This window comes from Lissotriton helveticus, chromosome 11, assembly GCF_964261635.1.
Source record: "Lissotriton helveticus chromosome 11, aLisHel1.1, whole genome shotgun sequence".
In the NCBI taxonomy this organism is placed as follows: Eukaryota; Metazoa; Chordata; class Amphibia; order Caudata; family Salamandridae; genus Lissotriton; species Lissotriton helveticus.
Window position 1 is genome coordinate 1,038,727,087 of NC_136072.1, and position 27,584 is coordinate 1,038,754,670.

The window sequence follows — 27,584 nt, forward strand, 5'->3', positions numbered from 1 at the left end:
TGTGTGCCCCAACAAACTGTGCCTAACCAACCCTCAACATCCCAACTTGCCCTTCAAGGTGGGGGGGGTTCCACCTGGAAGATCCTCCCCTCCCCTTCCCAAGTCTGCAGTGTTTCTTTGTTTTGTCCCGGAGGTTCTCCATTGGAAACTGCAGGGCGCCCGACCTCAAAACAGCACCCTGCACCCGGCCGCCCTAGTGCCGCTGAGGGTGCACCTTTGGTGCTACTTTGGTCCCCAACTTGCCCTGAGCTAAACCCTAGGAGCTTTGCTCCCACAACCCTGTGGCCTGCTTGCCAGCAGCCACCAACCAGAGCCCTCCTATCCTCCATAGGATAACATTGGTCCTCAACACTCTGCACCCAGCTGCCCTAGTGCCGCTGAGGGTGCAACAGTGCATCACTGACCCTGGGAGACCCTTGTGTCTAACCCCAGAACCTTAACTCCCACATTAGTTTACTTACCTTCAAACCGAGAACCGGTTTTCCCTCCATAGGATAACATTGACAATTTTCCCTCCAACAAAACGACTGGAGTGTGGAGTTTTGAAAAATAAAGATTCTTTAAAACTCCTATAAATAACCAAAACTTATTTTCTCACCTGTTTTCAGGACATGTCCCAGTGCTAAATCTAGGCATCCAGCACATAGTTAGAAAAATTAACGTAAAAGTAACTTACCTGCAATTTGTTGACTTCAATGTACAGCTCCAAAAAGTTTCTGTGTTAGTTTTGAAATCTGAAAATATTCTTTAAGAATCGTACGAAAAACTCCCACATTTACTCGCCTGTTTACAGGAAATGGTCCAGTGCTGAATCTAGGCATCTCGCACTGAGTTAGAAAAAGTAACGTAAAAGTAACTTACCTACAATTTATTGAAGGCCTACACATTCCAATGTACTGTATTTGCTAAGTGTTCCATACTACTGCTCCCCTGTAAATCAAACCAAGTACAATTCCTATTAAATTTCCAAACTGTTCTATATCCAGTAACTTGTTATCAAAGTATTTCATGCTTACCTGTACCAGGAATGCTTGGTTCTAAAAAACAGTTTTTTTTATACAAAAACAATTGGCCTAGAGTTCAGTTCTTGAGTGTGTGAATTCATTTGCTGACTAAGTGTGTACATCAAATGCTTAACACTGTCCTCTGATACTGCCTTACTGCTCGACAAAGCCACCACTATTAGAGTAAGGTTCTACCTAACTTTAACCTCTGCCTACCTCTGGGGACACTTGGACTCTATACACACTATACCTGATTTTGGTGTAATGTGTATATATAGAGCCAGTTTCTTACATGACCTGCCTCTAATCTCGCAGTGAATCCTGCAGCCTCTTTCTGGAGGGTCACCGCGACCAGAGCTGGTAAGGAAAACCAGAGGCCTAAAGACACCCTTGCACCCAAAGTCCCACGGCCTTGGCTGGCCCAATTAACGGTGTCCCAGCATCCCAACTTACCTCTCCAACTGGATGTCACCTCCAGAAGATCTTCATCCCCAAGCCTTGCATTGAAAAGATTTACAAACCTGTAACAAGTCACTTTCATTCAGCTTGCTTATATTCAACCTGCCTTCAATTATCAAACGCACTTACCTGTGCCAGGCTTGCTTGCTTCTAGGAAATAAATCTGAACTCAGACCAATTTAATTTGTATAAAATTAGTTAGTCTTGGAGTATGTGACATTTGCTGATTGAGTGTGTACAACAAATGCTTAACACTACCCTCTGAAAGCCTTACTGCTCGCTCACACTACCACAAATGGAGAGTAAGGTGCCATCTACTTTTACCTCTGGCTACCTTTGCGGTTCCACTGGATTCTGTGCACACTATACCTCATTTGGGTATAGTATACACCAGCCAGCTTCCTACACTTAGTGGTAGCAGCTCACCTAATGAGAACACATTCATTTCTTTCCATAGCTTGGTGATTAGCTTATCGAAGCCAGCACACACCATAAGTGTCTACAACACACTCCAACTACCATAAATTTTAATCCGCTGGAATTCAGTTCATGCTCAAATCCCTTCTTCAACTTCACAGCTGCAACCTTGTCTAGGAGCGATGCTAGACACTCTAATAGGTCTAGTCTATCCCATTGCAGCCAGAATTCAAAATTTCCAAACTGCTACCACAATTCCAAACCAATATCTAACAGACCACTTTCATTCACCTACTGGTGATGGCATTGTGCATTGCCATCGTACATCATGAAATGAAAATGGGTTTTATAGAGCGCAATACTACCCGAAGGCCTCGTAGCGCTAAAGTTGCTTACTTTTGGGGAAGATTGCTGAACTAAGTGGAAAAAAGAAAAGTTTTAAGGGTTTTTCGAAATTTTAGGAGGTTGGGCTCATTCCGGAGCGCAAAGGGTAAGGAGTTCCAGGTAGCGGCAGCATTAAGGGAGAAGGAGCGTCCGCCCCACCTGGCCCGTTTAATTTTACGTGTTGCCAAAAAAGCTGTGCTTGAACGCAGTGATCTTTGGGGATGGTAGGGAGTGGCTAAGGAGCAGATCATTGCGGGGCATTTTTCCACATGGCCTTATGCATGATGCACATCGCTTTAAATTTTACTCTGGCTTGGATGGGCAGCCAGTGTAAGTTTCTCAAGGCAATAGTGCCTGAGTGACTACGGGAGAGGCCTAGTAGCAGACGTGCTGCTGCGTTCTGGGTGACATGCAGTGTTTTAAGTGTGCTACTCGGTGCACCCAGATATAGGGCATTCCCATAGTCGAGGCGAGACAGGATAATGGCCTGGACCAATATCCTGCGATCCTGAAAAGGGAGAAGAGGTAGAATTTTCCGCAGCATGCGCATCAGCCCAAAGCAAGTGGCGGACAATATAGTAGCTTGCTGATTGAAAGTGAGGGTATTGTCTAGCCACATGCCCAGGCTTTTAATTTGTTTCTTTGGTTCTGGGGGGGAGCCCATACAAGGTGGCCAAGGTAAAGTGGGGCTGGGCTGGACTGAGTTCCCCAGGAACATAAGTTCCGTTTTATCCCCATTAAGTTTCAAATGGGAGGAGGCCATCCAGTCTGTGACTGCTACCAGACAGCTGCTCAGGTTCGAAGGAGTGTGACCTGGCTGATTCAAAGCTAGCACCAGCTGAGTCATCAGCATAGGTCACAATTTCAAAGCCAAACGGGTGAACCATCTCTGCCAATGGTTGCATGTAAACATTGAAAAGCGTGGGGCGCAGGGAGGAGCCCTGATGCACACCTTGGTTAAGAGGCCAAGTTTTGGAGTGGATGTCACCCTCCACCACCTGGAATGTTCGATTTTCCAGGAAAGATTGTAGCCATGAGATGGCGCTTCCCGTGACTCCGAGTTGTTTTAAACGGGAGAGGAGGATGTTACTGTTCACGGTATCAGTATAAGTCTAACAGCATTATTGCTGTGGTGCCGCCTTGATCCATGTGCCTGCGTGCTAATTCAGTCAGTCAGAAGTGCCGCTTCTGTCCCCAGTTTAGGGCGAAAGCCCGCTTGAGAGTTGTGGAGCAGACGGTTCGTTTCCATGTAGGACAGAAGACTGGCGTTAATATGTTTCTCAAGCAGCTTAGCCACCCAAGGAAGGAGTGAAATGGGGCGGTAATTAGTCATTTTGCTGGGGTCAAGGTTAGTTTTTTTAGCAAAGCCTTGACTTGTGCGTGTTTCCAGGTTCCTGGGACTCTTCCTGAGCAGATTGACTTATTTACAATGTTTAAAATTACTGGTCTAATGGTGTCGGCAATTTTCAGGAGCTGTCGTGGGGGAGCAGGGTCTAGCGGAGAGCCTGTTGTAACTTTCAGCATAAGGGAGTCAAGCAGGCCTTCCTCTAATAGTGGAAATTCAGCGAGTAGACTGCCGGTGGAAAAAGGAGCTGAATCAGTAACCACTAACTGTTTGCTGGCCTGAGCAAAAGAAGAGGAAATAGTTTGAATTTTTTGATAGAAATACTCTGCTTGAGCATCGCAGCGAGATTGGGCTTCAAGAGGGTCTTGCAGAATAGAGGGAGTACTAATTAGGGATTTTGCTATCTGAAATAGTTCCCTCGAGGAATTGGCGGAGTTAGTAATTTTTTCATCATAGAACAAAGCTTGTACCAGTGTGATCTTAGCTTTATATTTTTTGATGGCCTCTCGATGGCTACTTTTGTCTTCTTCCTTAAGAGTGTATCTCCAGGTTTTTTCAAGTTTCCGGCAGATGCGCTTTAACTCTTTTAACTCTGGGGTAAACCACGGAGATTTTTTGGACTTGATTTTCTCCTTAAGGGTTTTTTGAGGGGCAACTGTATCTAAGGTGGTCTGTAACCAATTGACATTGAGGGTGACGTAGACATACTCTACACTCACTGTCAGTCGAGGGGTAGAAGAGAGTAAGTCCACCCATAGATCTGTGGGTAGCTTCGTCCAGTCCCTACCTCTTAGTGTAGCTCGGGCGGGCGCAGAGCGGAGGCTGGGTATGTGCCAAAGAAGTGGGACCAAGAAGTGGTCGGTCCAAGGGAGAGGAATTGGGTTGCCAGTATTAAGCCTCTGGTCGTTACTTAGAACCGCGTCAAGTAGGTGGCCTTTAATGTGAGTAGGTTCAAAGCCCTTCTGGACAATCTGAAGGGCTGCTAGACCATTCAGAAAGGTGCTAGCTAGGGGGTCCGTGGGGTCGTCTAGGTGAATGTTCATATCGCCCAAGACTGTAAAATGAGGCAGAGAGACAGCTAGGTCGGCGACCATAGAAGGGAGATGATTCAAAAAGTTGCCCATTTGGCCTGGGGGGGCGGTAAATAAGTAGGCCAGAGAAAGTTAGTGTAGGGGATAGGTCAAGTGCGAAGATCATGCTTTCGCAAGAAGGAATTGTCGCAGGACTGGTTCTGCATTGATAGCAGTTTTTGAAAAGTATGCCTAATCCTCTGCCCTCTACCCTGTCAACCCTTTGTAGTCCGTATCCTTTGAGTAATATGGCGGTAATGTCAGGGTTAACTTCGTCTTTTAACCAGGTTTCCGTAAGAAAAATAGCATCAGGGTTACTGTCCTCGAGAAGAATTGCCATTTCTGTCGAATGTTTAGTCAAGGAGCGACAATTTAAAAGGAACAATTTAAAAGGGGTTCCAGTCTCAGGTCGCTCCAGTGTAGGGCATGGTGTGAAATGACAGTGGGAACACTTTGCCCCCGGCTCGTCCGGATACAAAGAGTGGCAGCATAAAGCCTTTTGGTTGGGCATAAGAGATTTTAGTTGATCGGGGGCATACCTTATTTGAGAGGGTAAGTCATCCAAGAGTGGTGCAGGGGTCCTGGCCCCTGGGCGCGGATGGGCGCAGACGGGCTTGCCTTAAGCGCGCCTTCGGCGCGCCCGCCCGCTGCACGGACGGGATGGCCCAATGTATTTAACCATTATCCGGGGGGGGTGGAGGAGGGTGGGAGGGAGAAACAACTCGACCGGCAGCCTTACCCGACCTAAGATGGCGGCCAAGCTGGATCGAGCATACAGTTTCTAGCGCCTAGCAACAGCAGCGCTGTATCAAGGTAGCTCCAGAGCCGCCTCGGAGCGAAGCAATCTCGCGCCGAGGTCAACAAAATATTTAAAACAGTGCTGGCTAAAATATTTACATATGTTAAACGCGTTATTTGTCGATCAATAACAGGTTGTCATTCCATTATAAAGGGACAGCAAAGAACCCCCGGCTTTCCGCCTCAGGGGAGAAGTGAGCAGCAAACATGCGTCCTTACAGGAATGCTTGCAAAAAACAGTTGATGGACAGAATGTAGAACAATGTCATACATTCACCCCAGTACAATGATCTGGGCCTAAATCCATCGTTTTTTTGCACTCCACACCACCCTGGGTTAGACACTGGCTATATGCAAATCAGCTCTGACCCTGTGCCTCATGGGAACAGTCCAGTCCGAACTACCAAGCCATGTCTTTCCCAGACCCAGATCAGTTGACTGGGGGTGAGTGTTTGATTTGTTCAAACGCTCCGTCCATCATCCCCTTTTGTATCGCTTTGTTCGCCCTAAGTGTGGCAGGGTATACTCAGACGTGAGTCCCTTGTTCACTTGGCCACTGGATTCAAGATAGCCTGGCTGATGAGGATTATGAATCCGAAACCGGTCCCAGGATGCTTGTTTCCGGTCCAGGGAAGACATGGCTTGGCAGTTCGGGCTGGACTGTTCCCATAAGGCACAGGGTCAGACTGATTTGCATATAGCCATGTCTGAACTGGGGTGGCTGAGTGAACTAAAGAATGGTGATGGATTAAACCCATATCAGTTGACTGGGGGTGAGTTTGTTCAAACGCTCCGTCCATCATCCCCTTTTGTATCCCTTACAGGAATGCTTAGCACGTCAATGGAATCCATCACAGGGTCGAATACAAGACCTAGTGTTGGTAGACTGCCGCACCCATTGCTCTCTGCAGTGGTGGAACACAACTTAACAAAAGGGCGGCCCTTTCCCAACCCTTTCCCAACCCTTTCCCACAGATTGTGCTAACAGCAAACGCATCGCTTAGAGTGGGTTGCCTACTTACAACATTTAACAGTTTAGGGACAGCAAACCCCAGAATCTCCACATCAACCTTCAAGAGCTTCAAGATGTTCACCTAGGACTGACAGCATTTCTACCTCGCCTTATAGGCAGGGTTGTCCTAGTCCAGACATACAATGATGGCCATCTACAAAAAGGGGGGTTGGCAGAGTACAGGGCACACTTTACAATTATCACACCTCTCAGCATTTGGCAAAACACCACAAAATAAAACTGCTAGCAGAGCCCCTTCCAGGGACAGACCTACTAGTTTCCTGACCTCCTCAGCAGTGTGTGACTAAGTTCATGAGGAGGAACTCCACCGTAAAGTCCTCCTCCCATACTTGACCAGGTGTGGCTTTCCAAAAATAGATCTCTTCGCGACAATGGAGCGAAACTATGCCAAAGCTTCACCTCCAGGTTCCCACACCCGCTATTCAAAGTCAATGCTAATGGTTGAATATTTGCCTGTGCTTATCCACCTCTCCATTTCTGGTTCAAACTCTGGCAGACGTCTCACCCTTATTTTAGTGGCTCCCACATAGTCTTGTCAACCATGGTTCACCACACTAGAACTTTCCGTAATTCCACACAAACTTTGCCTCACCTCAAACCTTACCATTCAGAAACATGTTGGGATCAGAAATCCAAACCCCAAGGAGCTCAACCTATTGATTTGGCTCCTGAGGTCATAGAATTTGGATATCTAAATCTGCCAGCAGATTGCATGACTATTCTTGAAGGAGGCAAGAAAACCTACTAATAGAGCGTTTTATTCAGCTACGTGGAAAAGGTTTGTTATATATTGTAATAACCAAACAACTGACCCATTAGAAGCATCTTCACAACACATCTATTGCATCTACAACGTTCAGGCCTGGCCTACATCTGGTGGCTGTAGCTGCCTATCTTTATTCAAAGTACAAGTAATTAAAGCTTTCATGGAAGGTCTTAACCTCTTCACTGCTAGACCTTCCCCCCCCGCCCCCCCTCCCCTTCTAAGCCTTTTTGGGGGGGGCGGCTATTTGGGATAGTTAGCGCTTAGGCCCCTGGATCTTTTTGCCCACATAAGGTATCCTTGGCAAATTTGCGTCCTTTTTTTCCAACATGAGGATTCTAAAGTTACCCAGCGTTTGTGGATTCCCCTGGAGGGGACCCAAAAATTAGCCAAAATACAGCTACATTTGTTTTTTTAGGGGAAAACTTGCTGCAAATGAGTTTTTTTCCCCCCTGTAAATGGTATCGACAAAGGGTTTGTGGGGCTGAAATCACCATGTTCGAGGCATGTGGGCTGCTAAATTCATATCTTAGCATTAGATCGCCGCCTAGTGTTGGGCTCGGATGATTGCACATTGTTGTCCTGGAAGAGTCTTCGAAGTATCCTGAGATAGGTGGCTCCTCCCCTGGACTACAGTGCGCATGGGCATCGGCTCCATCCCCAGATTGTTTTTTTCCGCCATTGGGTTCGGATGTGGTCTCGACGTCTTACTGTCGGAACCAAGAAAAACTAACTTTTAGCGGCCAAAAGGCCTCGATTTTCTTGCGTCGGTATTGTCTGCGCACGGTCTCGAGTCTTCCGTCTCTTGGAGCCGGAATAAGCGGAGTTTTCTTCGCTCTCGGAACTTTGAGGCCTTCTCATCGCGACACGACTGCAAGCCTTTTCGGACATGTAGCGGGGCCCGTTTAAGTACTGCCCGCTCTGTGGGTCCAAGTACCCACACATCGATCTACACCCCGTGTGTAACAAATGCCTTTCGCCTGACCACGACGACGGCAAGTGCAAGTTGTGTGCACAGTTCCGCTCAAAGAAGACTCTCAAGCTTCGGCGCGCGATGCGCATGGAAGCTAAACAAGCGGCCCCGGATCCGGAGAACATCTTCGGCGACCAAGACGAAGAGGACCAGGGTCATCATCTCCAAATCTCCCCACCCGAGACGGAGGTCGAGGCGGATCCGGGAGACGACGACGGAGTCGCGGGTCAAGGCCTTGAATACGTCGACGAGGTAGGAGACGACGATGAGATTTATGGGGCCGCGGCGGATAGCTCAGGGGACGAGCTCTGCCCCGAAGGTTACGAGGATACCGACCGGGACACGGGATCGCCTGTCGGCCTTACCCAAGACCCGTTGCCGCAAGCCACGGCCCCGCCTTCGGGCCCGGCCACGGACTTACTTGCTGGGCAGACTGTTTCGAAACCGAAACCATCGGGATCGACGACACCTAAAATGGCCGACCCGAAAACGAAACCGAAAGTTAAGGACTAGAGTGTCCCTAAGATGGCTACCGTGCCGGTGATAACGACGGTGCCCGCTACCCCATCGACTCCGTCGACCTCCGGTCCGCAGAAGTCGAAGAAGTCCGTCGATTCCGATGCTGCGAAATCGAAACCGACGCCAGAGGAGGGGTCCTCCAAGAAAGATGGTCGGCACGGGACAGCGGCTACGACGCCGTCAAAACCCGCCAAAGTCGGCTCCAAGGAGGCTACGCAGGCACACGGAAAAAAGTCTGTGCCCCGAACGCAGGAATCGGAGGCGGTAAAGACAGGATCCACGCCCAAAACGCACAAGGCCCACAAGGACGTCGGATCCGAGGGGAAAATCAGACCATCCTCGTCAGCGCCGACACAAACTGTGAGTGTGCCGTCCCCCATAGCCGAATCACTGAAAAGAATCAGGGAGAAGGCCTTTGCCCCGTCGGCTCCGATACCATCAACGCAGCCGCGAAAAGACACTCCAGAGAAGCCGTCTGGGAAACTTCTCTTTATTTTGCCGCCGAAGGAGGCGCCAAAAGCATTTTCAACCAAATCGGCACCGAAACAGGTGTTTTCTTCACCGACTGGCCCACTTCCACGTCAGGTACTCGAATCCGAGGACGATTCGGAGCATTTCATCGACGCTGACACAGGCAAACTGACCCTCTATAAGAGGAAAATAACTTCGGAGCCAGTGGACCCCTATGTCATCCCACTAAAGAAGAAGAGGGTGCCCCTTGACGCCTCAGGCCTCACGGAACCAATCCAGCCTCCTCCGAGACGGAGCCCTACTCCCTCCCCAGAACACTCTGCGGGTGAGGGGTATGATGAGGACGAGCAGTACAATTTCCCAATCAATGAACCTGATGTGCAACCGGATTCATATGATGACACTGGTGACCAGAACACCCAAGGTGCGGGGCAGGACCCGCAGCCTTTTAATGCACGGGCATCCCCGACTGAGGATTCAGCAGGTTTTCATGCACTACTCGAAAGGGCGGCAGCCAATCACGATGTGGACATGCATGCCGACCCTGTTGAGGAAGACTTCCTTTTCGACACTTTTTCAGTCTCTGAAAGGACAGTAAAGACACTGCCTATGCTTAAAGGAGTCCTCAAGCATGCTGGGGACATATTTAAGGAGCCTACGAGAGCGAGAGTGGTCAACCCTCGCATTGAAAAGAAGTACAGACCTGCACCTGCAGACCCCGCATACATTCGGGGACAATTGCCACTGGACTCTCTTGTGGTCGCCAATGCCAGGAAACGTGCCAACTCCCAGACTACGGGTGAAGCTCCTCCCCCGGATAAGGAATCCAAAGTGCTAGAGGCAGGGGGCAAAAGAGTAGCTGCACAGGCATCAAACTTTTGGCGCATCGCCAATACACAGGCGCTCTTGGCGCGTTATGATAGGGCGCACTACGACACCCTAGAACAGATTGTACAACACCTGCCTCCACAGTTCCAAGAGGGCACCAAACTGCTTATTGAGGAAGGAAAGCTAATCTCAAACGCAGCCATCAAGTGTGCACTTGACGCTGCGGACACAGCTGCTAGAGCGATCAACACTAGCGTTATGCTGAGACGACAAGCGTGGCTCCGCATCTCAGGGTTTAAACCGGATATTCAGACAACAATTCTTAATCAGCCAGTCAATCCTGATAGTCTGTTTGGTCCGGATGTTGACACCACCCTAGAGAAAATAAAGAAAGACACAGAAACTGCTAAGTCTATGGGGGCCCTACAGTCACAACAGTTTCGTGGCAGCAATTTTCGTCGCTCAGGTGCACGTGGAGTCACCAGAGGACAAATGGGTCAACAATCCCAGTTCGCAAAAGGTGGGGCACAATCCTCGTTCACTAAACAGAACAAGGGAGGTTACAGGAATAACAGCAACAGAGGTCGCGGCAGAGGAAACAACAGCTCCCGCACCTCTACTCCAAGCAAACAGTGACTCTCTGTCACTGCCCCCCGACCACCTAACACCTGTCGGGGGGAGACTGCAGCAGTTCCTGCCCGTCTGGAGAAACATCACCACAGACAGGTGGGTGCGACAACTAGTCCAGTATGGTTATTGCCTAGAGTTGAAGTCCACTCCACCCAACATCCCGCCAAGGCAACGGCCTATGTCCGCAGAGCACTTGCTCTTATTGCAGCAGGAAGTAGTGGTGATGCTGCAAAAGGGAGCAATCGAGCTCGTGCCGGTGGGGGAGGAAGGCACGGGGGTATATTCCCTGTACTTCCTTATTCCAAAGAAGGACGGATCTCTCAGGCCCATTCTAGATCTACGTCCCCTCAACCTGTACATACTATCAGAACATTTCCACATGCTTACACTGCAACAGATTCTTCCCTTGCTAAACCAGGGAGACTTCTTAGCAACCTTAGATCTCAAGGATGCTTATTTCCACATTCCACTACACCCGTCACACAGGAAATACCTCAGGTTCACTATTCAAGGCAGGCACTACCAGTTCAAAGTCCTACCCTTCGGAGTCACAACAGCCCCGAGGGTGTTCACCAAGTGTCTGGCGACAGTAGCGGCGCACCTCAGGAGGCAGAACATCCATGTCTACCCCTACCTAGACGACTGGCTCGTGCAAGCCAAGTCAGAGCAACAGTGCGCCGCAGACATGTCGACTACAATTCACCTTCTTCACGATCTGGGTTTCTCCCTGAGCTACCCAAAATCGCATCTTCAGCCGGCGCATGTCCGGCAGTTCCTAGGTGCAACCATCAACACCCTGACGGCCATGGCTCAGCCAAACCAAGTCAGGATAGACAGCATGCAGGCTCTGATCCAAAAGTTCAGGCCACAACACTCGCTTCCAGCGAGAGTGTTCATGCAGTTGATAGGCATGATGGCCTCCTGCATCTTCATAGTCCCTCACGCACGGCTACATATGCGCCCGCTCCAGGAGTGCTTAGCGAATCAGTGGACACAGGCTCGTGGGCAATTGACAGACCTAGTGTTGGTTACCAGTCGGGTATACGACTCTCTGCATTGGTGGACTCCACACAACCTTTGCAAGGGCCGACTGTTCCAAGAGCCCGTGCCGCAGATTGTCCTGACAACGGACGCATCTCTCCAGGGATGGGGAGCTCATGTGCTCACTTACACAGTGCAGGGACTATGGACGACGCAGCAACAAAAGATGCACATCAACTATCTGGAACTGATGGCAATCTTCATGGCGCTCAAGTCCTTCATTGTACATCTGTGCAACAAAGTCGTGCTAGTCCGGACGGACAACATGACCGCGATGTACTACATTCAAAAGCAGGGAGGCACCCACTCGCCACAGCTGTCTCATCTGGCTCAGAGCATGTGGAAGTGGGCCATTCAGAGGAACATTTTCCTCATGGCAGAACACCTCCCAGGAAAGGACAATCAGATGGCGGATCTGCTCAGCAGATACAGCCATCAAATGCACGAGTGGGAGATACACCCATCTGTTCTCCACCCGTACTTCCAGCAGTGGGGTCATCCGGAGATAGACCTGTTTGCCACAAAAGAGAACGCAAAATGCCAACTCTTTGCCGCCAGGTTCCCTCACCCACAGTCGCAGGGGAATGCGATATGGATGAACTGGTCAGGCAAATTTGCGTACGCTTTTCCGCCAGCCCCTCTAATACCGCTGGTCGCAAGAAAGCTAAGGCAGCACGAGATGACTCTCATCCTGGTTGCTCCAACGTGGGCGCGCCAGGCTTGGTACACCACGTTCCTCGAACTCTCAGTGGTGCCGCATCAAAGACTGCGCCTCACGCCCAGTCTTTTGACGCAGAACCATGGAGACATTCAGCATCCAGATCCACAACAGCTCAACCTGGCGATCTGGCTCCTGAAGTCCTAGAGTTTGGATACCTTAACCTACCTCCGGAGTGCATGCACATCATCAAGGAGGCGAGGAAACCAACTACTAGAGCATGCTATGCTGCAAAGTGGAAGCGTTTTGTCATTTACTGTACAGCCAATGACATCAACCCGCTAGATGCATCTATCCCCAACATCATCTGCTATCTGTTGCATCTTTACAAGTGCAATCTAGCATACACTTCCATTCGGATACATCTATCCGCCATAGCGGCTTATCTCCAGAACAGGCAGCACCTCTGTCTTCAGGGTGCCTGCCATTAAAGCCTTCCTTGAAGGTCTGAAACGAGTCATTCCCCCAAGAACACCGCCAGCTCCGGTGTGGAACCTCAATGTCGTTCTCACCAGACTGATGGGACCGCCATTTGAGCCACTGCACTCGTGTGAACTCCAGTTCCTTACGTGGAAAGTAGCTTTCCTTGTAGCTATTACGTCTCTGAGGCGTGTCAGTGAGCTGCAGGCGCTCACAATCCAAGAGCCATTCATTCAAATCCATCCAAATAGGGTAGTGCTACGCACTAACCCCAAATTCCTTCCGAAGGTGGTGTCACAGTTTCATCTAAACCAAACTATTGACTTACCAGCATTCTTTCAAAACCCGCAAACGGTGGCGGAAAGAATGCTCCATACCTTAGATGTACGGAGGGCGTTGATGTACTACATGGACAGAACACAACCCTTTAGAAAAACAAAACAACTCTTTGTTGCCTTCGCACCACAACACAAAGGCAACCCGATTTCCAAAGCAGGGATAGCCAGATGGATTGTTAAATGCATCCAGATTTTTTATCAAAAAGCCAAGCGCACTTTAACAATACCCCCCAGAGCGCACTCCACACGCAAACTGGGGGCATCCATGGCTTTCCTAGGGAACATTCCTTTAGAGGATATTTGCAGAGCAGCCACGTGGGTTACACCACACACCTTTACTAAACACTACTGTGTTGATGTGCATTCCAAGCAGCAAGCTGCTGTAGGACAGGCTGTTCTGAAGACACTTTTTCAGGTTTCTGCAGCTGGCACGGGCAACCGCCGCTGATGGAGGGACTGCTATGTATTCTATGCTAAGATATGAATTTAGCAGCCCACATGCCTCGAACTGAATATGCTACTTACCAGTATGCATCTGTTCTTGGCATGTAGGGCTGCTAACATTCATATCGCCCGCCCTCCTCCCCGGTGCCTGTCGCAGCTGCAGATATACTATTGTATTTATTCATTAGCATGGACATCCTTTACACTTTTCACTCCATCTTCTGCCACAATGGCGAAAAACAATCTGGGGATGGAGCCGATGCCCATGCGCACTGTAGTCCAGGGGAGGAGCCACCTATCTCAGGATACTTCGAAGACTCTTCCAGGACAACAATGTGCAATCATCCGAGCCCAACACTAGGCGGCGATCTAATGCTAAGATATGAATGTTAGCAGCCCTACATGCCAAGAACAGATGCATACTGGTAAGTAGCATATTCATTTCCCAGCTTTGAGGGACAAGCTGACCTTTGTCAGAAAACCAATTCTCCAGTATTTGGGGTGTCTTTCATAGATTCACATGCCTGAATAATTCCCCGTCTTCTGAGTGGGAGTCCCACGGTACATAAAACAATAATATGCACATAATAACTATAAAACCTTGGTAATAAACAACCAAGATGTAAAGTAGCCCTAAGCTACAAGAGCAAAAACTTCCACACATGACTATCCTAGTAATTTTGTATAGTCCAAACTGCAGCCAATCAGGTGACCTCACCCACCAGAATGTTCTCCCCAGAGGCTCAGGCTCTCAGATTTTCTACCGCATGTCGTGTGAAGGGAGTCTCCCTGAGCTCTGCTCAGCACTTCACTCTTTTGACTGGTTTTCACCTACCTTTTAGAATGTCATCTTCTAAAAGATCTCTTCAGGCCTTGTGAATCTTGGGGGAAGCTTTTTTCAGAAGATCCTCACAAGAAGTGCATCTACTAGCTGTACCCGGATCATGAGATGAAGGATTATAAGATCTGCAGGATCTTCCATCAGACAGGGAAGTACGCCTTCTGTGGCTGTAGAAGATCAAGGATCAGGACAACCCCTTATCTGAGGTGGGAAGTGTGGCCTCTGGGTCATCTGTATCCTCTAGGAAGATGTCTGAAGATGTAATCTTCTCCTGGGGCTAAGGTGTCGAGAAAAGCTCAACCTACTAAGAGTTCTAGCTTGCCTTCCTCTTCCTCAAAGGCTTCTCCACCTTCAAAATCTAGACCTATCACGCCCCTGAGAGTCTGAAAAGTCTTGAGCATCTAAAAGACTTACTGGAAAAGTTTTACCTCAGAAAATGGCTTTGTCGTCTACATCAATAGCTCCTCTGTCTACTATTATCATAGTTGAAGCTACTTAAACGTTGACAGTCACCTTTTCGTCGCAGAGGCATAAAATGATGTCATCGGCCTCTTATCAGTCGACGCTGGTCTCTGACAGTTTAACCCATCTCGTCGACTAAGGTAATGCCATCTATCGTCGATGCTTCGTCAACGACGAAGGGTAAGATCCCGTCGATGGGTGCATCATCGACGAAGGCTACCCTGTTGACTGATTCCTTGTCGACTAAGACTGACTTCCCGTCGACAACCTCATAGTCTATGAAAGCTACCTTGGTGTCGACTGCCACATCGTCGACTAGGACTACCTAGTCAAAAGCGTCGACTGTCTCGTCTGCTGTCCCTATCCTCACCATCTCCATCGACAGCACCATCGACGGAACATCCGTTGACGCCTCTTCTATCATCTTGCAAGGAATTACAAGTTTGGTCTGCCACAGTCTACGGTCTCCTTTGCCCTGCTGTCTACGACAGCGTCGTTGTTAGAAAGACATGGCTCTTCATTATCAGCTCTCTCCCCGCTGAAGTTACCTGAACAGCTGCTGGACTCTGAAGATGACGAGGAGCAATCAGATGTGGATGACAGGTTCCGCACTGCTAGGAGTCCATCTGAGCTGCTCATTAAATATCAGGAGGAGGAGCACCTACTTCGGTGCCTACAGCACAGATGCCCTTGGCTCTCCAACAACTTACAGTATGTTAGACGACTATCGCCGGTTCCCTCCATCTGAATCGGCTGAGTCTCTTCCTTCGACGCCCATGCCTCAAGTCTCTATCTGCGTTCAGATCCCCAAGGCAACCTTCTCCAGCACCAGTATCCGCAGTACGATCTCCAGGTCCACCTTCTCCGGCACCATCTCACCATTCCCAGGAGGCCAACACCATGGATGAAGACAGGGAGGAAGGAGAACTTGATGACAAATCTGTTCTATCGGAGTGGGATGAACTGTTTCCTTTATGATTTTAAAGATCAGCCGCAAAGGCAAGTAAGAGGCATTCCCATCATAGACTTCATCTGGAAAGAGGAGCTGAAGATCATGTCAACGCCCAATTTTCTCCCTGCAGTCGTTTGGACAAAGTATAAGGCACCACATACCTCGCCTGCATGTCTTCTAGGACAATCGAAGACGGATTCAGTCGTCACCCAAGTGGCTCAGTGACGGGCCATGAACCCCTCCTCACTGGTAACTGCTCCACCAGACAGGGATGGCAGACGTCTGGATTCCATTGGGAAGAAGGTCTCCACTATGGCTGCAACTACGGTTTGTGGCGCAAACTCCCAAGCAATATTAGGGAGATAAGACGGGCAAATGTGGTCAGACATCTCACCATATATTGAAATGCTACCAGAGCCTGAAAGATCTGCGGCAAGGAAGATCTTGCATGAAGCGGAAATGTACTTCTGCGGAAGTGATCGATGCAGCAGTAGATGTGGCATCTACAGGTTTCAGCCAGTTAGTGGGTGCTGCAGTGCTAAGGAGGCAGGGTTGGCTGAAGTCCACATCCTTTCGCCAAGGGTGCAAGCTAAAGTAATCGACATGCCGTATGATGGGAGTTTCTCTTTGGCCAGCATGTCAATGAGGCCCTGCAGGCCATAAAGACACACGGCAAGATCACTGGGTAGCCTTCAGTTCCGTAGGTCGTCCTTTTGTGGTGCCAAAGGACGTGGATCCTTCTCCAATAGAGGGGGCTACAATCAGCAGAGATCATACCAAGCCTCTCAAGGTAACCAGAGATATCAACCATACAGACGTACGGACAGAGGTAACAACTACTCTCAATCAAAAAGGAAGCTCTCTGATCGTGGGCGGGATCCCTCCAAGAAACAATGAAATCCCCTGCAACCATCTCTGCCCGTCCCTCACTCAAAGGTTGGAGGAAAAATATCCCATTTCAACTCTTAACTGGTCCAAAATAACTACAGTCAGGTGGGTCCTAGATATAGTGGCTAGATGCCACACTTTGGAATTTATCAAACCCCCTCCAAATTCTCCTCCCAAGGGCCCACCTCATGCTCATCTCAAGGAACTGTTCTCCCAAAGAAATTTAATGATTTGGAAAGGAGCGATCGAAAAAGTCCCTCAATTGCAAAGAGGAACGGGATTCTACTCCAGATTCTTCCTAATATGCAAAAAGACTGGGGAATGGCGCCCCATCCTCGACCTACGCGCCCTCAACAAATACCTCAAAAAGATGTCCTTCCGGATGTTAATGCTTCAAGAAATCCTCCAGCTTCTGTCGGTAGGGGATCACATGGCCATCCTCTACCTTCAAGATGCTTATTTTCATGTGCCGATCCTCCCCAGGCACAAAGTTCTTACGGTTCAGAGTTGCTGGCAGGGATTTTCAGTTCAGAGTCCTTCCCTTTGGACTACGGTCCGCGCGCCGTGAGTTCACAATGGTGCTAGCTCCGGTGGCCGCACACCTTCGCTTGGAAGGCGTTCAAATCTTCCCTTACTTGGACGACTGCCTTATCAAGGCGAATTCCTTCTCAGAGGCAAACCCGCACGTCCAAAGATGTCTATCGCTGTTCCAGTCTCTCGGTCTTTCCATCAACCTCGACAAATCTCATCTAATTCAGTCACAAAGGAAAAACTTCTTGGGAGCCACACTGGACACCCAACTCACGAAGGCTTTGGTCTCAAGAGGCAACACAAGATCTGCAAATTAGCTTGCCTGTTGCAAGAAAAAGTGCGTTTCAGTTCGACTATTCAAATCTTTTCTGGGGATGATTTAATCCTGCATCCCTTTGATACCCAATTGCCGTCTCAGAATGAGGCCTTTGCAAGAAGAGCTCAACCTCCAATGGTTGCAGGTTTCAGGGTCGTTCAACATCATTCTCATAACTACTCGAATGCAAAAAGCATTGCTTTGGTGGACTCGGATGAAGAACTTGCGAGAAGGATGTACATTCCTATCGGAAGCACCAAATTACGCGTCCCTCGAAGGATGGGAGGCACACCTTCAGGGAATGACAGTGAATGGAATGTGGAATGTACAACAAAGGAAGTGGCACATCAACCTCCTGGAGTTGCAAGCCATTTTCTTGGCTCTGAAGTACTTTTGAACCATCATAATAGGGACGTCAGTGCTGGTTCTTACAGACAACATGACCAGTATGCACTACATAAACCGGGCGGTACAAAGTCTGCACCTCTCTCTCAACCGGCCCAGGAGATCTGGGACTGGGCACTATGCCACAGGATCACTCTCAGCTTTCCATGTTCCAGGGGTTTCCAGTGTCCTAGGGGATTCTCTCAGCAGATCTGCAATGTCCAACCACGAGTGGGAAATGCATCAACCAACATTGAAACGAGTTTTCCGGGAATGGGGGCATCCCGATCGGGACTGGTTTGCGACTAGCCAGAACCGCAAATGCCCATACTTCGCAAGCTGGCTTCCCCACAAGGACTCGTGCGGGAATGCGCTTTCCATGAACTGGTCAGATATATGCCTAATCCTTTCCTCCGATTCCACTGATTCCCAGAATCATCTGCAAGTTGAAGAAACAGCCTGGTCTCATTCTCATTGCCCCCAGATGGCCTCGCCAATACTGGTTCACCGAGCTTCTCCTCCATCCGGAGTGCGATTCCCATTCAGTTTCCACCAATACCCAACCTTCTGTCCATTCAGGAGGGTCAGATCTGTCACCCTGACCCAGCATCCATGAAATTAGCAGCTTGGCTCCTTAACACCTTGAATTTGCACACTTGGGTATCCCTGCGGAGTGTCAAGAAGTTTTAGCCAATGCTCGAGCACCTGCCACGATTAGGACATACAAACTCAAATGGAAAAGGTTTTGCACTTGGTGTCAATCTGTCAATTTACATTCAATTCATGCTAAGCCAGAACAGATTTTACCGTTCTTTTTTCAATTGGCAAAGTCTGGGTTATCTCAATCCACGTTGAAGGTGTTTTGGCAGCTATCCCGATTCAGTCAGGATGGTTCTAACTCTCTACTAGATTTATTCAACAATTCTTTAAGGGGCTGTTTCGAATGTTCCCGATTTCAGCGTCTACCTCCATCATGGCATTTAAATGTGGTGCTCGCACAACTCATGCGACACTCCTTTGAACCTGTTCATAAGGTAGAACTAAAGTTCCTTTCTTGGAAGGTATCTCTACTGTTGGCGCTGACATCAGCAAGGAGGGTCAGCGACATTCAAGCATTCACAATTGTCACCTTTTATTGCTTTTTTATGTACCGTGGGACTCCCACTCCGAAGATTGGGAATGATTCAGGCATGTGAATCTATGAAAGACACCAATACTGGAGAACCACAGATTACAGGTAAGTAACTATTTTTTTTTTTAGTTTTGGCATTTTACTGGGACATAGCCTATTTTTTGTTTTCAACCTTTCAGTTAATGGCAGAATTGAGTCTGAAAACAATGGATCCTGGAAAGCTATACATTTTAGAAAAGACAATTCAGCAAGGGGGTCATTTGTGTAGATCTTACAAGGTTTCTTTATAGAAACTAACAGTTGAATATAGAAAAAATTGTTGAGAACCGCAATTTGTGCCAACGTTTTCACCTGTAACTTCTAATTATTACAGCTGTTTGAAAGCAAAATACCGTTCGAGCTGCTGGACCTTAATGGTTGTGGGGATATATAGGACTTGTAGGTTTACCAAGAACCCAAAGCCATTAACTGAGCAGCATCTTGAAATGTTTTTTTATTATGTACCGGGTAGATGGTAATTTGGGAAAATATATACATGGAAAAATTGGTATGAAAGACACCTATGTATTTCTGAAATTGGAACAAAATATAGTTTAGAAACCGATATTTGCACATTTTTGAAATTGTGAGTACAACTGCTAGCATGAGAATTATAGGACAGTTTTCAAAGTGACTTATTTTTTACACATTGTCTTTCATTTGGAAGGCAGAAATGCATCGATCAATAGGTAATAAAAGTTCATCTACAATTCCATTACCCCAAGTCTCCCGATGTAAAAATGGTACCTCACTTGTGTGGGTAGGCCTAATGCCCGCGACAGGAAACTGCTCAAAACGCAACGTGGATACACTTAATTTTCAGTGAAAAATTACCCTATTTTTGCAAAGTTCCCTAGCAGAAGATTTGAACCCTAGCTCGGCCGGCACCTAGGGAAACCTAGCAAACATACTTTTTGAAAACTAGAAACCCTGGGAAATCCAGGATGGGGTGACTGTCTGGCTCTATCCAGGTTCTGTTACCCAGAATCCCTTGCAAACCTCAATTTGTCCAAAAACACATTTTCCTCATTTCTGTGGTGAAAAGTTCTGGAACCTACATGGATCCACAAAATTCCACCCACCCTCATTCCCAAAGGTCTTCTGAGATAAATGGTACCTCACTTGTGTGGGTGGGTGGGTCAAGTACCTGCGACAGGCAAGGGCCCCAAACCTACTGAGGCGACATCAAAATGACCTGTCACAAAACAACCTGGTTTTGCAAGGGGGTCCCTTGATTTATTGCCCCGGGCTCGGCGACCATCTAGGGAAACATACCAAACCCACACATTTGGATCCGAAGACCCCAAAGTTTATGACTCCGGCACCGAGAAGTTTGGCGCCAAAACAGTCAGGTGTGCCAAACACCGAAAAAGCAGTTTTGGCGCTCAGAACGACAAACCGTATCTGAAACAAAGTGTTGTATATTCATCCACAGGCTGGACATATCACCGCTGAACAAGACTTTAAAAAGAAGGGCCGATACAGAAGATGAATATCTCATTACTTTGAAGAAAATAACTGTTGGAACTAACCCTTCCCCCTCCTAATCTTCCTTTGCCTCTTCATCACCTCCTTCCCCCTCAGTTTCAGCCCAATTTCACTGAACATTCACCACCACATTCACCTGCCAACCAGGATAATGGGGATGACAATAGAGTATGATGATCAGCCACTACAAGACCCATGGGAAGATTACAACACCAATTCACCCACAGGCAATAATCCCGATTTGTACCTTAACAAGCACTCCCAACAGGTAAGTGTAGGCTACGGTGAACTACTGGGTAGAGCCGCCAACTACCATGGGATGCAGCTACATAAAGAATCCTTAGAAGAAGATTGCCTCCTTGAAAACCTCAGTACCAACCAGAAGTCATCACACACTACCCATGCTGAAAGGGATGATCAGGCATGTAGATGACATCTTTAATGACCCAGTCAGAGCTAGTATTCTTACCCATAGAGTAGACCAGTTCAAGGCAACACCATCAGACCCAGTATATTTAAGGGGACACTTACCATTAGACTCCTTGGTTGTGTCCACTGCAAGGGAAAGAGCCAACTCCCACACAGGAGATGCTCCACTCCCGGATAAAGAATCCAAACTTATTGATTAGTCTGGGAAAAGGGTGGCCTCTCAAGCAGCTGACTTCTGGCGTGTCAAACACTTGGCCATTGCTAGCACAAAACAACCATGCGCACTGGGACAAGATTAAGCAATTCATCCAATAATTGCCCCAAGAACACAGATCTGAAGCACAAGACCTGGTGCGTGAAGGACAACTTATTTTTAATGCAATAAGATGTTCTCTGAATGCTGCAGACATTGATGCTAGAGCTATTAACACCAGTGTCCTCTTCAGGAGGCATGCCTGGCTTAGAGTTTAAACCGATGTTCAAACCTCCATATTAAATACGCCATTTGATAAGGGATTTCTATTTGGCCCAGTGGTAGATTCTTCACTAGAGAAAATGGACACTGAAGTGGCCAAATCTACAGGGGGGGCCCTCAGTCAACACAAAGCCATGGCTCCTTTCAGCCCTCTTTTTTTTACCGCAGAGATTCTAAAAATACCTCCACTTATAAGGACAATAACCAACCCTTGCCATCTAGGGGTTACTTCATAGGAGGTTACAGAGGTAACGGCGGCAAAGGTAGGGGTTCATCACACGCACCGCCCCCGCCAATACAAAGCAGTGACTCTTCTTCCCCCCCCCCCCCCCCCCCCCCCCCCCGACCACTTAACACCTATCTGGAAGACTTTCAGATTTCATACCAATCTGGCAGTCAATAACAGACAGTTGGGTACTACAAATTATCCGTTCTGGTTACTGCCTGGAGTTAATCAACACTCCTACAAACATTCCACCAAAGTCGCACAAACTTTCGCCAGATCACTTACAACTCCTCAAACACTAAAAGGGGTTATAGAGCTGTACCACCCCAGCATCGCAGGTCTGGTGTGTACTCCTTTTACTTCCGAATGCCCCAAAAAAATGGTTCTGTCAGACCAATATTAGATCTGAGAACTTAATCTTTACATTGTCAGATCATTTCCACATGGTAACACTTCAAGTACTTCCTCTGCTGCAGAAAGGAGACTTTGTCTAATCTAAATTTAAGATAAGCCAACCCGCTCATCACAAATTCCTTAGGTTTGTGGTAGCGGGTCAACACTTCCAGTTCAAGGTACTACCATGCGGAGTCACCACTGCCCCCAGAGTTTTCAAAGTGTCTGGCCGTAGTGGCTGTTCACCTAGGACAAAGTATCATGTCTTCCCATACTTGGACAACTGGCTCATCAAAGCCAGCACGTACCAGCTATTTCTTCAGCACACTTTCAGAACGATTCAGTTACTACATCAACTAGGTTTCACAATCAATGTGACAAAATCACATCAACCAACCAATACTCCGGACTACCTACGAGCCACTCTAGATACTCCAAGCTCTGGCCTACGCCAGCGCAGCCAGAACGCAACCTGGGATTCATCCTAGACTTCTCTCTCAGGATGACCAAGCAAGTCAACGCAGTCTCGTCCTCGTGTTTCAACACCCTGCGCATGCTCCGAAAGATCTTCCGGTGGATCCCCACTGAAACCAGAGACTGTCACCCAGGCCCTCGTCACCAGCCGACTGCACTATGGAAATGCCCTATACGCAGGAACCACAGCCAAACTTCAGAAACTTCTTCAGCTCATACAGAACGCCTCCGCACGTCTCATCCTCGACATCCCCCGCCACAGCCACATATCCACCCACCTGAGAAACCTGCACTGGCTCCCAGTCAGCAAGAGGAGCACGTTCAGGCTGCTCACCCACGCACACAAAGCGCTCCACAACATGGGCCCCGAATACCTCAACAACCGCATCTCGTTCCACACCCCCACCCGCCAACTCTGCTCCTCCAGCCTCGCCCTGGCCACCGTCCCACGGATTCGCAGAACCACCTCGGGAGGAAGATCGTTCTCCTACCTTGCAGTGAAGACATGGAACTCCCTCCCCGCACACTTACGACTGACCCAGGACCATCTCACCTTCAGGAAACACCTCCAGACCTGGCTATTCGAGCAGTAGCAGATCCCACCCCCTCCCCCTTCTCCTCAGCGCCTTGAGACCCTCACGGGTGAGTAGCGCGCTCTACAAATGTATGTATGGATTGATTGGTTTAGAGTACCAGTGATCAAAGCCTTCATGAAAGGACTAAAGTCATGCCACCTAAACTTCCACCTGCTCCAGTGTGGAATCTTAACATATTCCTCACAAGATTAATGGGCCCACCTTTTGAGCCAATGCACAAATGCGAACACAGTTCCTCTCCTGGAAAGCTGCTTTCCTCATTGCAATCCCTTCATTAAGGAGAGAGTGAATTACAGGCATTAACCATGCAAGAACCATTTTTCCAACTACACAAAGTGGTTCTTCGTACCAATCCTAAATTTTTACCTACGGTAGTATCTGCATTTCACGTAAATCAGTTGGTAGGATTACCCATATTCTTCCCTCAACCTGATTCAGTGGCAGAACAAGATTTACACACTTTAGATGTTAAAAGAGCACTCTTGTACTACATTGAAAGGACAATCTTTTCGTAAAAAAACAAATTAGCTTTGCGCCACCGCACAAGGGCAATCCTATTTCCAAATCTGGTATTGCAAGGTGGATTAAGTGCATTCAAACCTGCTATACAAAAGCAAAGAACCCGAACTGTACCCCCCTAGGGCACATTCCACTTGGAAGCTAGGAGCCACTATAGCTTTTTTGGGAAACATTCCCATAGTTGACATTTGCAAAGCTGCAACATGGGCTACACCACACATTCACTAAACCATATTGTGTAGATGTGTTGGCGAGACAACAAGCCAATGTGGGTCCAGTAGTACATAAGACACTATTTCAGACCACTCCATCAGCTACAGGTTAGCCACCGCTTTGGGAGGATACTGCTATAGTCTATGCACAGCATGTGATCTACAGCTCGCATGCCTCGAACGGAATGTTAGTTACCCATTAAGCACCTGTTCTTGGCATGTAGAGCTGTAGATTCACATGTGCCCACCCACCTCCTCAGATACCGGCATCTGCTGTAGTTGTCTATTTAATTTACATACGCTTGGACATTTATTCTTGACTACTACTCCATTCTCACCCTCTGCGGCAAACAATCTAACAATGGGGTCGATGCCCATGCGCCCTATCACCGAAAGGACTCCCCTACCTCGTGACTGGAAAGACTTCTTCGAAGAAAATTAAAGTGCAAACATCCCGACCTAACACTAGATGGCGGGCTCTGCACAGCATGTGAATCTACAGCTCTACATGCCAAGAACAGATGCTTCTGTAGTAGGGGATCTGTTTATAGTCATAATCATGTGAATAGTCCCGGGGTCCACGCACATGGGCGGGACTAATCGCATGATTTTGACTATCACAGATACCTCTACTACTATCTGGAGTTACAGGTAAGAAACTACTCCTTACTGGGTAAGTAACAGCATCCTTTCTTGGTCATGGGTTTTGTTAAATCTTATTATTTGAGCTGCTGGGCAATCACCAACTTTAAAAATGAATAAAATATAGGCTAAAATCAGTTTCTTGTAGCACACATTGCAATAGATGCCCCTGGCACTGAAAGGAGCTACTTGTGTGTAAAGTTGCCCCTGATCAAAGAGCAGAATGCAATCACTGAAGGGAGGCTGTGGCTGAAGCGGGCTGACCCTTTCCTTTACAGTACCTCTCATTTCCACAGGACTGTTGAAACCAAACCGATGGGTAGCTTAAATGCATGTGCTGGCTTCCTTTTTTTTCTTCAGTAGAGCAAATGCTAGTGAGTAGTTGATTGGTGGTTTTCGTGCTCTGCCTGCTCTCTAGGGTGTTTTAACGCACTAAGAACCTTGTGCTCAAAGCCTGCACTTAAACGTCCTTCTTAATGTAGGTCTATACTGTTCCAGGTGGATACAAATTTGAATGCGTGAATCTAGTTTTTAAAGTATTTACTCCTGTTCTGCACAAAATGAACAAAAACTAAGATTGGGGATTTACATATGGCTTTATGGAACATAAGAATTTCGAAATGTTTCCTAGGTTGAAAAAGGAAGATTCTCTATCTGAACCATGATTTTTATTAAATAGTACTGTTTTTCACAGGCCTGTCACCAGATCTTCAGTCTATGGAACAGATAAGGCGGATTATGCGTCCTACTGATGTTCCAGATCAGGGTCTCCTGTGTGATCTGTTGTGGTCTGATCCTGACAAAGATGTGTTGGGATGGGGAGAGAATGACCGGGGAGTTTCCTTCACTTTTGGAGCTGAAGTTGTTGCAAAATTTCTCCATAAACATGACTTGGATCTTATATGCAGAGCTCACCAGGTAAGTGTAATAATCCTCATCCTAGCTGATTATTTTGGAATAACCATGATTTATATTACCAAATTACAGTTGGATTTCTTCAACACTTCCTTGTTGGTTTCCTTGTTATCACATGGTCTGATGTAAATTCCAGAATGCTTTATCACTTGCTTTAATGTCTCAAAACATTTTACTCTTCAATTGTGGAAACGCGTACAATTATAGAAACTATAAACCTTGCGGCTATTGACACAACAGAAATAAATATGCAGAGAGGCTGCAGTCTGGGAGGGGACCATGAATTAAAGGTGGTTCAGTATCCTAGATTCATTGATATCAAATGTATAAAACACCAGAGAACCTAGCATGAAGGGAAGCTATGATTTTCGTTTAAAGTTTTACTTTACATAGTATGAACTTGACCGAAGGTATCGGAGCGCTTTACATGAGCACCAGTTAGGTTACAGACATTCATTTTTGATAGGCACGGGAAGATATAGTGATTTGCTCACAATCACTGGATGGTGAGCTTCCCTGCCGACTCTTACCTGGTTCACCAGCTTAGTCGCCCGCTCTTGCCATTTGGTCACATCTCCCCAATGTTTTGGAGGAAAAGTTATCCAAATAATTTTGAAAGATTGCTAAATGGAGGTAGCTGGTGTGCTTAAGAAGGGTGTTCTACTGATTTGAAATTAACAGATCTAATTCCTGCTTTCTTTTGAGGATTCAACATGTTTGTTTATTCTAGACTGCCTAGCACGGTAAGACGTGGCTTCATGTAGCTTCAAATGTTGCCAGACTGAATTTGAAAGTCCAACATTAGAACAGCACTACTTGTGCACCAGGTCCCAAAACACTTACACTGTATTTCACATCTATGTATAGATGGTAGTATCTGTAGTTAAGGTTTTCCTATATCATAAACACTGAATTTTCCAATCTGGGGATTCTGAAGCCCTTTTTACATGAGATCTAAAACTTTGCTTTAGAAAATGCACATTTTCTTTAACCATTTTTATTGCATTTACTTAGTAGCTTCATTGATGCAACACATTGACATAGTACATTGACAGTATGAGGACAATGACAATTTTTCTTCTTTGTGCCTACTTACCAAGTTTGTAAATGCCTTGGTTTAAATCATGAGCTTGTATAACCAACTAGAAGTATGTCCTGAACAGAAGTAGCTTTGCATGTTTTACGTAAACACTAGTTATGGTACTTTCCATTCCAAGTCTACAACCATTCCTTTGGGGTTTTCATCGTGGTGTCTGCCATAACATCCAAAGTCATTAGACTATTTCAGTGCATCTTCTGAGCATGGGGTAAAACATCAGCTCGTGAGGAGTCAGGCAAGGAAAATGGAGACAATAGGATGACACAAGCACACTCATTAACAGATTTATGCTGAAGAATAACTGGTCTGGGTCCCCCAGGCACACAAGGAAATGCATTTGTTAAGGTGAGTAAAACATTATTCCACCGGACTTACTATAGGTTTGGAAGTTCGCCAAGAACTTTCCAGCCTGCTACTATGGGGTACCTCCACAGAACTCTTGATGCTTCCTGCCTTATAGCTCCTGCCTCGCTCGGCCCCACTTAAGTGACGCTCTGCACCAATGAGCTTCATTGGGTAATAGCTGAGCTTTCAATTATATGTCGATGAGCCTACATGTGATCAGTAATGCCAAACCAATTAACCTATTTGGTGCCCTAGATGCTTCCAGGTGCTTGAATAGCCCTAGCAAGGTGTCCTCTGGGGACGCCCAGCCAATTCTGTTTGCGCTGCAAAAACCACATCCCACAGTGTCGCAGCAGCTGCAAAGCTCTAAAATGTCCCTTATCTGCCCCCAGTTGCTGCCATCATGGTGCATTTGGAGGGAGATCCAGACATACGATGTGTTGCCAGAGTAAGATAGGCCCTCTGAAAAATATGAGGAATATATTGGACTCCCACTTTTTTTTGGGGCTTTGCCCTCAGCCCCCTCCCAGAATCTGGGAGTCATGCGTGCTCTATGCTAGAGCGCAAACAA

The 27,584-nt window shown here is 47.5% G+C and overlaps 1 protein-coding gene across 1 annotated transcript in view; it reads left to right on the plus strand.

Moving 5' to 3' along the window:
• PPP1CC (protein phosphatase 1 catalytic subunit gamma) overlaps window positions 1–27,584 on the plus strand; it is a 309,686-nt gene that overhangs the window by 171,138 nt on the left and 110,964 nt on the right. Inside the window, exon 5 of the mRNA XM_078667475.1 lies at window positions 25,349–25,572. Coding sequence (XP_078523601.1) covers window positions 25,349–25,572 — 224 coding nt within the window. The remainder of the gene's footprint in view (window positions 1–25,348; window positions 25,573–27,584) is intronic.